Source organism: Cydia amplana, chromosome 25, assembly GCF_948474715.1.
Source record: "Cydia amplana chromosome 25, ilCydAmpl1.1, whole genome shotgun sequence".
Lineage (NCBI taxonomy): Eukaryota > Metazoa > Arthropoda > Insecta > Lepidoptera > Tortricidae > Cydia > Cydia amplana.
Genome location: NC_086093.1, coordinates 3,195,253 through 3,208,346, shown reverse-complemented (window position 1 = coordinate 3,208,346; position 13,094 = coordinate 3,195,253). Strand labels below are relative to the sequence as shown.

The window sequence follows — 13,094 nt, the reverse complement described above, 5'->3', positions numbered from 1 at the left end:
TCGGTTGTCGATAAGGTTCATTTCAAACTGAAGCTTTATGGAAATAGCGTGTTATTGACAACCGACAATAAGTACCCCTTTGGTGAAAAATGACACATATAACGGCAATATTTACGTTACTGCAATGCATAGAGAAATAAGTAAGACAAGAGTGCTCACTCCATACATCAGTTCAGACTATTCATTTCAGTGTCTACATCTAGCATCGAGTAGCGGAACTATCAGTACTGCTACATCTAATGTCAAGTAGCAGTACTGATAGTTCCGCTACTCGATGCTAGATGCTAATAGTCTTTTTAGTACTAAAACTGATGTATGGAGTGAGCACTCTATGTATTTTTTTCTCTATGCTGCAATCAGGGATCGGATACCGGTATTTTTTGTATGGGAACGGAAACGGTATTTTTTCGTTCTTTGCTAATTACTTCATTTCTAATTGGGCAATCTAATATTACGAAGTCGTAACCAAAAACACAACTGAGTCCTACATTTTGAGTATAAAATAATTCGAAAAATATGGTTATTTCTAAGTTTTTGCAAAAAACCGGTTCCGATCCCTGGCTGCAATGCAATGTTTGTTTATTTGCCCAAGTATTTGATTCTTGCTACAACAGAAATTGTTTCTAGTTTAAAAAGTTACGATTTTCAAAATAACTTACCCCAGTTTGAACTATTCTCAATGCGCGTTCCTGTAACTTTTTTTGTTAATCAAAAATGGACCTTATTACCGAGCCACCCAGTTGGTCATAGGAGACTAGAGACATGACCCGAAAGATATGAAGGCCCTATGTGAGTAACGGTACTAAAACTTCCTGCATATTATAATTTTAATAACTAAATGTGAAGTAGTAAAACAGTGAAACAATTCTGATCGTAAAGCGTTTATTACATTTACATGGTTGCCGGGCACCTTTTGTAGGGTTGCCGACCGGTTTTCCTAAAACATATGCCCGGCAACCGTGTAGATGTGATAAAAGCTTAACCCAGGCTCTCGGGCACAATCAGCAGGGAATATGTCCATTAAAATATCTATTAAAGTACCAAATTAATATTAATATAGCTTAGTCGCATTTTACGCTGTACACATTATTACACGATTATATTATATAAAAAACTATATTGGCTTGTAATATTTGAACATTAATTCGATATGTGAACCCAAAACGAATTTGAGGTAAGATAAAAGTCACTTTGGTTTTGAGGTAATAATGTTAACCTCGACGGATATCTGAAAATTATGAAAGCATGACCTTTACAAACTACTTATCTAAATATACTTCAATATCAATAATCAATTAGACAACAAATTTTGTTAGTTACTATCACTACATATGTGGTATCAAACAAAGTCGCTTCCCGCTGTCTGTCTGTCCCTATGTATGCTTAGATCTTTAAAACTACGAAACGGATTTTGATGCGGTTTTTTTAATAGATAGAGTCATTCAAGAGGAAGGTTTATGTATAATTTGTTAACCCGTGCGAAGCCGGGGCGGGTCTAACGACCCTCGTCTCTAATAAAACTCGACTAAATTTGATCTCAACGAATGATTATTATGTACAAATATTTCAAGCCACACTAACATGTACTTCACTCGCGTAAATAGGTAACGTACCTACGTAGATTTTATATGTTAAATTAAGTTGCAAACATCCTACTATTGCTATAAGATTGTATGTCCACGCGTCGGATTGTCTAAGCCTGCTGGTCGAAAGACTTCAATATTGTATATCACTTTACACTAAAAGATGTTTATTACGGCTTAAATATGATAAAAGTTTGAAATGCCCTCTTTAAAAAACTTTAGACTTGGCGCGTAGACCCTACCAAAGAGTTACTATTTCAAGTTTCTTTCCCTTGGCTGTGATAAGTTTTCTATCATATACAATATGCTTCTTAATGGCTACGTTCATAGATAGTACTTTCGATTTTAAACCGTAATAGTCAGACCATGATTCTACGCTGTCACGGCAAAACAGCGTATCTTATTACATATTTCCTATACACTGTTTTGCAGTAACAGGGCAGGAATATGTTGAGCATCAAAACCTGGCAATTTTAAATTCAGAAATTTGTCGACGAATACAATTCAGTGAAATATTTAAAAAAAATGTACTAGAAAGCTCAACATTCTTATTGGACGATTTATATCGTAGAAAATTGTGAGTTCAGGATAGATTTTATACATTACTAAATAAATCTAGGACAGTTTAAATGAAATTCTAAATTTTCTACGAAATAATCTTTTCTGTCGGACGATTGAATTTTATAACTAGGAATTGACAATTTAATTGACAGCTATTAATAATTAGTTAACAGCAATTTTGTATTTTTCGGTAAGAGATGCATTTTCATAATAAAAGCTAGAATCATATATTATGTAAACAAAACGGTTAACTTCAAAGATTTTTAGCATTATTTTATTACAGTTCCAACCAGACATGAATGAGCGGTGTTCACAAATATCTGAACACGCCTCTATTGCAAAGGCGTTAAAGTTCATTCATACCGAGTTGTTTTTTTACACCTTGTTCTCTCTATGTCTGGTAGCGACTGTACAGTATACAATAAAACAAGATATAAAAGTGTTAACATATCTCTGATGTCAACTGTATTCGAATCAAATCACTTGAGAACAAATTGAGGTTACTTTGACTTTGAGGTAAAAGTTGAGGTAATCCCAATGTAACCTCAATATTATAATTTAAGTAGTAAGTGTTGCACCGTTATACTAATTGTAAAATAAGCTTTATAAAGTGAGTACGCAACTTTTGCCTAATATTGCGATTTTTTATAGACATGTATGGATATTTATTTTATACCGATTGTCGATACTGCCCATAATTTCGAGCAATAAAATAGATATAAATAAAATGTGTTTATGTTCTTGATCTGCCCGATATAATATAACCCTTTACACCCGGTCTGATACCATCGTGCTGGTTTAGGATAACGTTATTGTTATGGGAAAATGTCGGAAATTTTAAATAATACACGGTATTTCGGTATGGCATCTTTATAGACTCATTAATTTAATTATCTTGATTATTGGCATTATAAGTATGTATAATTGATATTGACTAGAAAATGGTAAAAATAAATGATCAATATAATAAACTAACTAGGTATAATATAATATACTATCAAAAATAAAAAATAACCCTTTGCAGGCCACGCCTGTGATGCGCGGCGCGTCATAGTGAGCCTTGTCGGAATGCACGAAGGTTGATATTGGGTAATAGCTGCGCGCATCAGTTGACGTCTTTGGCAGCCAAAGGGTTAACATGGTGACATCCATCAGTCTAACTTGGTGTCATTGACCTCAGAGCTGACATTAGAAGCCTCCTTGTCGACGTCATCTGCAACAAGTAAAAGGGGCAAACTGAAAGTTTTTAGAATACAGAAACTGTAGTAACTTATTAGGCTGTCCCACTTTAAATTAATGCGTGCTTTTAACTATTTCTAATGACGTGTACGTGTACAATTTTTTATTAGGATAGGGTCACCCTCGGGCGCACACGGCTCATTCTCTCAAAACCCTTTTTATTTTATATATGGCAATTTTGGGTCTGAGACTCTGAGTACGTAAGTTTGGGTTTCATGAAATTTAAAACCCCTGTACGGATATGATGGTCGTTCTTGTCTACGTGACAGCGTGATAAAACGGTGTCCGTCACTTTCTTTCCCACGGTGTTAAACAGTGACAGTTATTTTATCACGTGGATAAAGATGGATAAAGCTATCCATAATAGGCTGGCTGGAAATCTATAAAACGACATCCACGAAGAAGAAATATCCAGCCTTGGGTAATTTTCGTCGACAAATGCAACCAATCGATAATCATTTGACATTGCCGTGCACAGCGCGCAGCTGCCAAGGTCCCGCTCCCGTTGAAGCTTCTCATTATGAATCGAAATATACAGGGTGGCTAAACATTTTTTTCACGATATCGGGGTTGGTACCATAGTAAAAGTTGCTCAGTATAATCCCAAAACCTCCCTGGCAAATGGGAATGCAGTTATTTTTTAGCCACCGTGTATCGACTTAATACGTGAGTGACCCGTAAGTTTAACGCATTCACTGCCAGGAACCTGCCAGGCGCTGGCACTGAATGTGTTAATATCATAGAAGGTAGGATCCTATAGAAGTGGTATACGCGTGCGTCCGTGAGGGACAAAACATACTACGCAATGCGACACTATGATTGGTTGAATTTATTTGTTGCCCACCATAATCCATACTATTTTATGGTGGGGAATAAAAAAATATGAGAGACTGTGACAAGGACAAACAATAATAGCGCTTTCGCTGTTACTCCTACTGAAAGATACATAAGGCTATCCCGTTCGGTCATTTCCCCCACCCCTCATGCCTGGTCCAGTTAAAATACTAGGTTCATGGTTATAGTATCCGCAGAATTAAGTGGCGAGCAGGGTCATAAACGTCACTATTGTTGTTACCGCTACCTGCACTATTGTTGCACGGCCCGCTCCATAAGGCCGTGCAGGTGCGAAAGAGATGGCATGATTCCGATGATTTATGACCGTGCTCGCCACTTAATTCTGCGGATACTATAATATAATCTGTAAGTGACCAACCTGGCGAGGTCACGGCACTGGGTAGACTGGGTGTAGGGGTCGGTATATCGCACTTGCAGCGCCGCATGTCTTCTAACTCTCTCAGTTCTGATGGCAGCATCCTCTGTTTCTCTTTCTCCGATATGTTACCTGAAAATGTTGTACACGCTAAACGCAACTGTCACTGTCGCACTAATATGGAAGAGATAGAGAGACACAAAGCGTTTCGCTGACGTAGCGATAGCGATTGTCTCCTTGGGTAGGCCGGCAGTAACCCCGATACAATTTTTCTTTTCGTTTGGTGTTAGTCGATGTACGATTGTCACCTTGGCTAGGGCCCGCTCATCCTGTGCTGTTACGCAAAATCGATGTTAAGAGACCTGTCGTAACTTTTTAATTAACGACGATTAAAAGGTATCCAAAAGGTTTTTTTTCAGGCAGTTAAGTTTAAGTTTATTTAAGTTTTATTTAGACTGCCTGAGTGTCTGTGAGCAATAGATTGTAGGTACGCATAGAACTCACTGTAAACAAACTTGACTCTTTCCTTCGTGTCCAGGCAGCGGCAGCGCGGGTCGCGGCGCAGTTCCTCGGCCAGCGCGCGCGCGCGCATTTCCGAGGGCAGCGCCATCCGCTCTGACAACGTTACATCATATACCATTATACAGGATGTCTGTGATATGGGAAAATTCACTGCCTTGGGTAAAAAGCGGTTTAAACTCTCGCGCGAGCCACGAGACGAACCGCGAGCCGCGACACGAGACGCGAGTCCACCGCTTACACTCGCGTTCGGCTTGTCATTCGGTTATAAACCTTATGCCGTGCCGTTAGTGTTTAAATTATATTAGCTCGACGAGCTTGCGAGCCACCAGACGAGCCGCGAGCCCACCGCTTACACTCTCGTCTCGTGGCTCGGCTCGCGGCTCGTCTCGTGGCTCGCGCGAGAGTCTAAACCGCTAGAGTCTAAATCGACTATAAGACTTGAATGTCATGGGTTCAAGTTCACTGGATCGCTAGCCCAGTGCTATATATGCCATCTGAGCTACCAATACCGAGAATATTTCCACCACATATACAATACACAATAGGGTATTTGACTGTAATTAAAATAAGTTATTTCACACCATGCATGAAATAAAGCACCAGATAATTATTTGTAAAACATAGATAGCAGTTATTTTTAAACACAAGTTCTATTTGATAAATCGGATAGAAATATAAAACCAATTCTCTCTGCACCAATTGAAGGTATCTCTGTTTGGCCCTATGGTTGACTGGTAGAGAATGCCATTTGGCATTAAGTCCGCCATTTGTACATTGTTGTATATATTTTGTGCAATAAAGTTTAAATAAATAAATAAATAAAAAGTAGGTATTGTGTAATATTTCATATAAATTGCATATTAGCAAATCGTTTTGACAGTTACTAAAAAAGAAACTGATTTGACTAGTAGGAGAATGCCACAATAAATTTTATTAATTCCTTAATCCTATGTTAGTTAAACCTATACTAAATTATAAATATGAGCCTTAGGGAGGCACTAGCGCGACATCTATCGTAAGAGTTACACTTCTTAAACGGCTACCGGAGTTTTGGAACTCCGGGAGCCGTTTAACCAGACTTGGGTTGGGTCTGGTCACAAATTTTCACGAATTGAACGAAACCTGTAGAGGAGAACATCCGGAGGTCCAAAAGCATTTGGCCCAAGTTAAAACGGGGGTAGGCTGAACGCTTCCGTCAATAAGAGCGGTCAACATTCGCTTATAATAGGTACAGTCGGCCAAAAATGTGGTCTACCACCCTAGGGAGCGTTCAAGTATTACGTAACGAATTTGGGGGGAGGGGGGTCTTGTAAAACGTTACGATGCGTTACAGGGGCGGGAGGGGGGGTTTGAACTACGCGTTACGTAACATTGTTTTTTAACCTTTCAGAACTTTTCGCCACTTTACGGTACTTTACGCCACATAATTGTGGCTTTTAGGTAAAAAAATGGTCACTTGGTGGTTACGTAACGTTTTACTAGGGGGGAAGGGGGGGTACAGAAAAACGTTACGGCGCGTTACATGGGGGGAAGGCGGGGTCAAAAATGTCCAAAAATTGCGTTACGTAATACTTGAACGCTCCCCTACGGTTGAGGTTCGTTTAAACGTCATGAGACAACAAGGTCGATTGTAATATTATGTCAGTGACTTAGCGATCGTTAGATCTCGCAGAAACTTTTGTCAAAACTGGTAGACCACTCTCTTGGCCCACTGTACCTACCGCTTTTTAGCGGTAAGATCGCATATTTTTTCCGTTTCATTATACATAGGTTAAGAGTTGTAATAATAAGTTACTAATATTATGGAAACTATTTTCTGAAATAAATAATAATAAAAAAAAAAGTTATATATTTTGCAGGAACAATAAGTAAGTATTTATGTTGTATTACTCATACCGTGTACCGTCGGAGGTTCCGTACGCTCCAGAGCGTCTTCATGTATCCGTCTCATCACGTAACCGTAGTCCCGCCGCGGGCGAGCGGGCGCCATAGTCACGCCGGTGGCTAGGTCGAGCACTGAAAAAAGTTATGTGTTTATAAATCGAATCAATTTTTTTTTACAAGAGTACGGAATATAGAAGTAGGTATATATTTTTTATTAGATATTGATATTATTTCACTAAACGGGTGGACTTCATCCACCTATAAGTGTGGTGTAACTACCCGCAAACAGTCTATAAATATATTATAATATTTAAAACCTTCGCGTTTTGAACACATATTAACTCACATTTATAGACGGGTTTAACGCGAAATTTATTAAATTAGCTTTATTTACCGACGTTTCGACACAGGCTTCACTGGTCATACTGGTGGTGGTTAGCCGCGACCATGACCAGTGAAACCTGTGTCGAAACGTCGGTAAATAAAGGTAATTGAATAAATTTCGCATTAGATCCGTCAATAAATGTGAGTTAATATAAATATATTATTATAAATTTCTTATAGGTTTAGTTAAATATACGAACTTGCGTTCTTTGGAAGGGTTTCCACGGAAGACCAGCGTCAAGGTATCCATAAGATACCTTGACACCAAGCTGAGTGGAAACCTTTTCAGTGACGCTTTAAACCGTTTTTGTGACATTTTTTTGTAAAATACTAACGCTACCGTTTATAAAAACGTACAATCCCTATTTCATCCTTTACAGAGGTATCACAGTCGTATCACATTCCAATAATAAATAAAACAATACACGTATGAATCGAACTTGAAGTCTGTTTTACCCTTTATTTCATGATTGAATAACGAACACTAAATTAGAAGGCAACAAAAGATATGGCGCGCCGCGCGAATTTTGTAAATATGAGTCACGCTAGTTTTTACCTTTAATCGTCACTTGATATTAATAATAATATACTATAGACTTAAATTATACTGCTACTAGCGACCCGCCCCGGCTTCGCACGGGTTAACAAATTATACATAAACCTTCCTCTTGAATCGCTCTATTAAAAAACCGCATCAAAATCCGTTGCGTAGTTTTAAAGATCTAAGCATACATACAGACAGAGAGCGGGAAGCGACTTTGTTTTATACTATGTAGGTACTGACCGTGTCCGAGCAGGTCTCTGGCCTCCAGTTCGCCCTCCAGCATCTCGCGTAGGGCTCCGGTGTACTCGCGCCGAATGAACTGGCGGTCGCCGTAGCGACGACGAGCCTCCAAGACCGCTGCATAACATCAATAACTTATTAATCATTCGAATTTAAACTGAGGCATACTAACATTAAATAATTTTACGGTTTAGACTCACTTGTTTTAAGTCACTCGTGCGACATGTTTCGGAGAGCCTAGGTCTCCTTTCAGTGCGAGCAGCGTTCACGACGGCGGTGTATCGCGTACTGCGGCACACTGCTCGCACTGTTAGTGCTTGAGAAACGAGACCTAGGCTCTCCGAAATATGTCGCGCGAGTGACTTAAAACAAGTGAGTCTAAACCGTAAAATTATTCAATTATTATTCATTAATATATTAGTACCTACCTACATTACAAAGTAGGAAATTCACCACGTTCATGTTTTAAATCGAAACGAGTTGCGAAATCACCTATTCGCACGTGTATCGTACGTTTTACAGATATGGCCCTTTAAATTTTCAACATCGGCACTGAAAGTGCTCATTCCCGCACTAGCGCGGAAAAGTAGCACTATATGTACTGTAATAGGTATATATTTATGTTGCTGTCAGATCTTGGAATTGATAATTTCATGATGTGCTAACCATTTTATGAAATGATCGGTTGGCCACATTCTAAAAAATCTAAATGTTGTGTGATATAATTAATGGACGACCCCTTATCTAATTTTTCTACAATATCTGCGAGACCGAGATTTGCTGGGAAAACATAAAAAAACTCAAAAATGCGCGTTTTCTCAGAGCGAAGATCTAGATCGATTTTTCGGCCCCGAAAACCCCTATAGCAAATTTCATCGAAATAGAGCCGTTTCCGAGATCCCCGAAATATATAAACAAGAATTTCTCTTTTAAAGGTATAAGATAAGATACAAGAGACAATAACATAAAGTATCTCTTTTTGTTAAGCTAATATAGAAATGTCTATAGATATTTAGTTTTGATGGTAATGTAATCATGACTCATACGTATAAGGAGTGGAAGGCCGAGGTTGTAACATTAATGAAATCGTTACCGTCATCCACGATGGCGTTGAGCAGCCGCCGCGCCTCGTGCGCGGGCGGGAAACGCTCCCCTGTGGTCTTCGTACGCTTGATGGGAGCACCTGTGTTAAATAAAAAAAATACAAAATAGTTTATTGAAACAGTGAAACTTATGATTAAACAAGATTTCTTAAACTTATTCTATGGTTAAACACTGCTAAAGTTGTTGCAAGATATAGAAATTGCTCGCGACACCTATGCCTGTCTCGCAGGATGGCACTTTCCTAGTTTGCCAGTTTTTTATTAAATAAGATGGTTAAATAAGTAAAAATAAAACTCGGCGGGCTCTTTCCTCTACAAAGTGAGTAAACGCTAGAATCGGCTACGTGCGTGGCGCTACGAAAACTTTGGCAGTGAATGCGTTAATTATCAAGGTGAATTAACTTTTTCTTGTAACTCGGTGCCAATGGTTACCGTCTCCTGGGTCACTCTTAAACTCTTTTTTATGGTATTTTAAATAACCAAACGTACATTTTTATGGCAGCTATTTAAACCCTTGGGTCATCTGCTAGCATATTAGTAGAAAGCGTAGACAGTAGTATAACATTCTTCTAACAAACTACGCTACTACCTATTGACAATAGGTTATTGTCCCCGGCAGCACAAAAACTGATAAAAAAAAATGATACACCATTAATATCAAATTTCTATAAAAATATGACGTTTATAATGGCACTCCCTCACTTCTTCCTGTTCAAGTTGCTGCAACGTTCCCTTAGACGGGCTCTAAATATGTTCTTGCAAATTCTGCTAAACTGCCGTTATGCAGTTAGTCAAAAAAGGTACCTCTGGTGTACTTCCAGCGCGGGTCTTGTCGATGCTCTGTCTCCCTCGGTTCCATGGTGATCTTGCAGGACAGGCAGCGGCATTCCTCGTCCAAAGGCTGACCGCAGCGGATGCATAGTGCTGTAACAAGAGCCTTTTTAAGGTACTAGCGACCCGCCCCGGCTTCGCACGGGTTACACAAAACCTAGGCTAAAATGATGATGATGATGACACCTAAATCTTCCTTAAGAATCACTCTATTGATACATTTAGGTACACTCTATAGATACATTGTGACGTTATCTATGAAAAGGGACCTTATTGTCGATGGCGCTTACGCCATTATTAGCGATACTCCGATATAAATACAATGCCGCGCGACGCTGAGCGGCGTAAGCGCCATCGACAATAAGGTCCCTTTTCATAGATAATGCCCCAATTTCGCAATAGACAAATATGAAACACAGAGGAGGCCTATCACATATACCTACTTTTTAAAACTATATTTACATGGACAAGGATTGGCCGGAAAACATTTACTTTCTTTTTAAATCTACCATAAATAAGGTTGCGTGAACTTTTCAGCAAGAGATTGACATAAGGGATGGATTTATTTATTTATTTTTTAAGTAAATTAATATCTTTATTATTGTCATTTTATTGTACAATTACCTGTAAACGATTTTGATATAAACTAATTATTGAAAATGAATGGAATTCCTTATTTTATTTTATCCACCCTTCTACATTGTCTGTGATACACTAGTTTATAAGGGCTGTCTAGATTGTCTGTGGTCCCTCTTTCGATAACCAATTTCCTATTATTTAATTATATTAATGTCTGAAGACTCCTGAAGCTTTTATTTAATTTCCACCACACCACCCACCACTGCCAGGCTCATCAATTATAAGGGATGGTTCGACTCACCTTCTTTAATCTCAGCATCGTCGATGAGCCCGAATATGGCCTTCCTGATCTCGGTCCTTCTATCATAAGCCTATAGTCCCTACTATAGGCTCGATGATTCGCCTAAAGTACCAGGATAGTACAACATTAAAGAGCCTCACCTCTTTTAATCTCAGCATCATCGATGAGCCCGACTATGGTCTTCCTGGTCTCGGTCCTTCTGACAATCATAAGCCTTGGTGCCCACTGTAGGCTCAATGATTTGCCTAAAGTACCAGGATAGTATAAGCATTAAAGAGCCTCACCTTCTTTAATCTCAGCACCGTCGATGAGCCCGAATATGGTCTTCCTGGTCTCGATCCTTGGTGCCGACTATAGGCTCGATGATTCGCCTAAAGTACCAGGATAGTATAAGCATTAAAGAGCCTCACCTTCTTTAATCTCAGCATCGTCGATGAGCCCGAATATGGTCTTCCTAGTCTCGATCCTTGGTGCCCACTATAGGCTCGATGATTCGCCTAAAGTACCTGGATAGTATAAACTTTGAAGAGCCTCACCTTCTTTAATCTCAGCATCGTCGATGAGCCCGAATATGGTCTTCCTAGTCTCGATCCTTGGTGCCCACTATAGGCTCGATGATTTGCCTAAAGTACCAGGATAGGATAAGCATTAAAGAGCCTCACCTTCTTTAATCTCAGCATCGTCGATTAATCCGAATATGGCCTTCCTGGCGGCCTCGGTCCTGGCGCTCTGCAGCGCGGACACGCGGTGTCTGGACGCGCACTTGTGGGCCTCGGGGAGCAGGAACTGCTGGACCAGCTCGGCTACCAGCTCGTTCTGTTCTGCTGTCGACCTGGCCATAGAGAAATATAGTAAGACAAGAGTGCTCACTCCATACATCAGTTCAGACTATTAATTTCAGTGTCTACATCTAGCATCGAGTAGCGGAACTAACAGTACTGCTACATCTATTGTCAAGTAGCAGTACTGATAGTTCCGCTACTCGATGCTAGATGCTAATAGTCTTTTTGGTACTAAAACTGATGTATTGAGTGAGCACTCTATGTATTTTTTTCTCTATGGACCTGGCACAGAAGATACACGAATTACTAACATCTATACCTACCTACATACGGACGAACAAAAAAAAACATGTCTAAACCACATAATAAATAATAGTACTAAGTACAGAAGACTCACTCTCTAACAAAACGCGTCTGTTACGATCAGCACAGATATGGCCGCTAGGTGGCGACAGCGCCACGCGCAGCTTCTGGCTTTCCCCAAAATTGGGGCCGAACGGATGTACTTTTAGCTACCTGTAGCAAAGCGACGAAATCTCGGAGTGAGACACGCCTGTCTAAACTAAGACACTGCTAATGATCGAGGTTTAGAGATTAATATCAGGGATACCAAGATTTGCTCTGAAAACACAAAAACTTTCCCAGAGATAAGGCCTAGCTAGATCGATTTTTCACCTCCGAAAACCCCCATATAGCAAATTTCATCGAAATCGTTAGAGCCGTTTCCGATATCCTCGAAATATATACATATACAAGAATTGCTCGTTTAAAGCTATAAAATATGTTTTTGTATTTCTTCTTAAGGATTCGGAGAGCCGACCCCAAATAGAAACGAGAATAAAGCCTGAAGAAGAAGACTGTCTCCTGGGTTACTTGTCAAACTCACATAGCTTCGTTCTTCTGCGTCTCCCCCTCAATCTCATCCGCCCTCCGTTCCGCGCGTCGCACCACCTTCAAGCCGAGCCCTGTCCCCTGTGTTACTGTCTCCCAGGTTACCCCTTGTCAAACTCACATAGACTCGTTCTCCTGCATCCTCTCCGTTCCACGCGTCGCACCGCCTTCTCCACGCCGAGCTCTATCCCCTGTGCGACCACGTGTCTACTGTCTCCCGGGGTAACGCCTTGTCAAACTCACATAGCCTCGTTCTCCTGCATCTCCACCTCCATCTCATCCGCCCTCCGTTCCGCGCGTCGCACCACCTTCACGCCGAGCTCTATCCCCTGTGCGACCACGTGTCCACTGTCTGTTGGGTTACCCCTTGTCAAACTCACATAGCCTCGTTCTCCTGCATCTCCCCCTCAATCTCATCCGCCCTCCGTTCCACGCGTCGC

General features: G+C 40.2%; 1 protein-coding gene across 1 annotated transcript in view; it reads right to left on the bottom strand.

Annotated features, from left to right (window-relative positions):
- Positions 1-3,295: 3,295 nt before the first annotated feature.
- The window catches only part of LOC134659887 (cilia- and flagella-associated protein 91-like), a 52,341-nt gene continuing 42,542 nt past the window's right edge, over positions 3,296-13,094 (bottom strand). The window contains exons 17-24 of the mRNA XM_063515595.1: positions 11,644-11,813; positions 10,075-10,194; positions 9,261-9,350; positions 8,168-8,284; positions 7,012-7,131; positions 5,098-5,208; positions 4,597-4,725; positions 3,296-3,357 (exon numbers count right to left, since the gene is read on the bottom strand). Of these exons, the coding sequence (XP_063371665.1) occupies positions 3,296-3,357; positions 4,597-4,725; positions 5,098-5,208; positions 7,012-7,131; positions 8,168-8,284; positions 9,261-9,350; positions 10,075-10,194; positions 11,644-11,813 (919 nt within the window). The remainder of the gene's footprint in view (positions 3,358-4,596; positions 4,726-5,097; positions 5,209-7,011; positions 7,132-8,167; positions 8,285-9,260; positions 9,351-10,074; positions 10,195-11,643; positions 11,814-13,094) is intronic.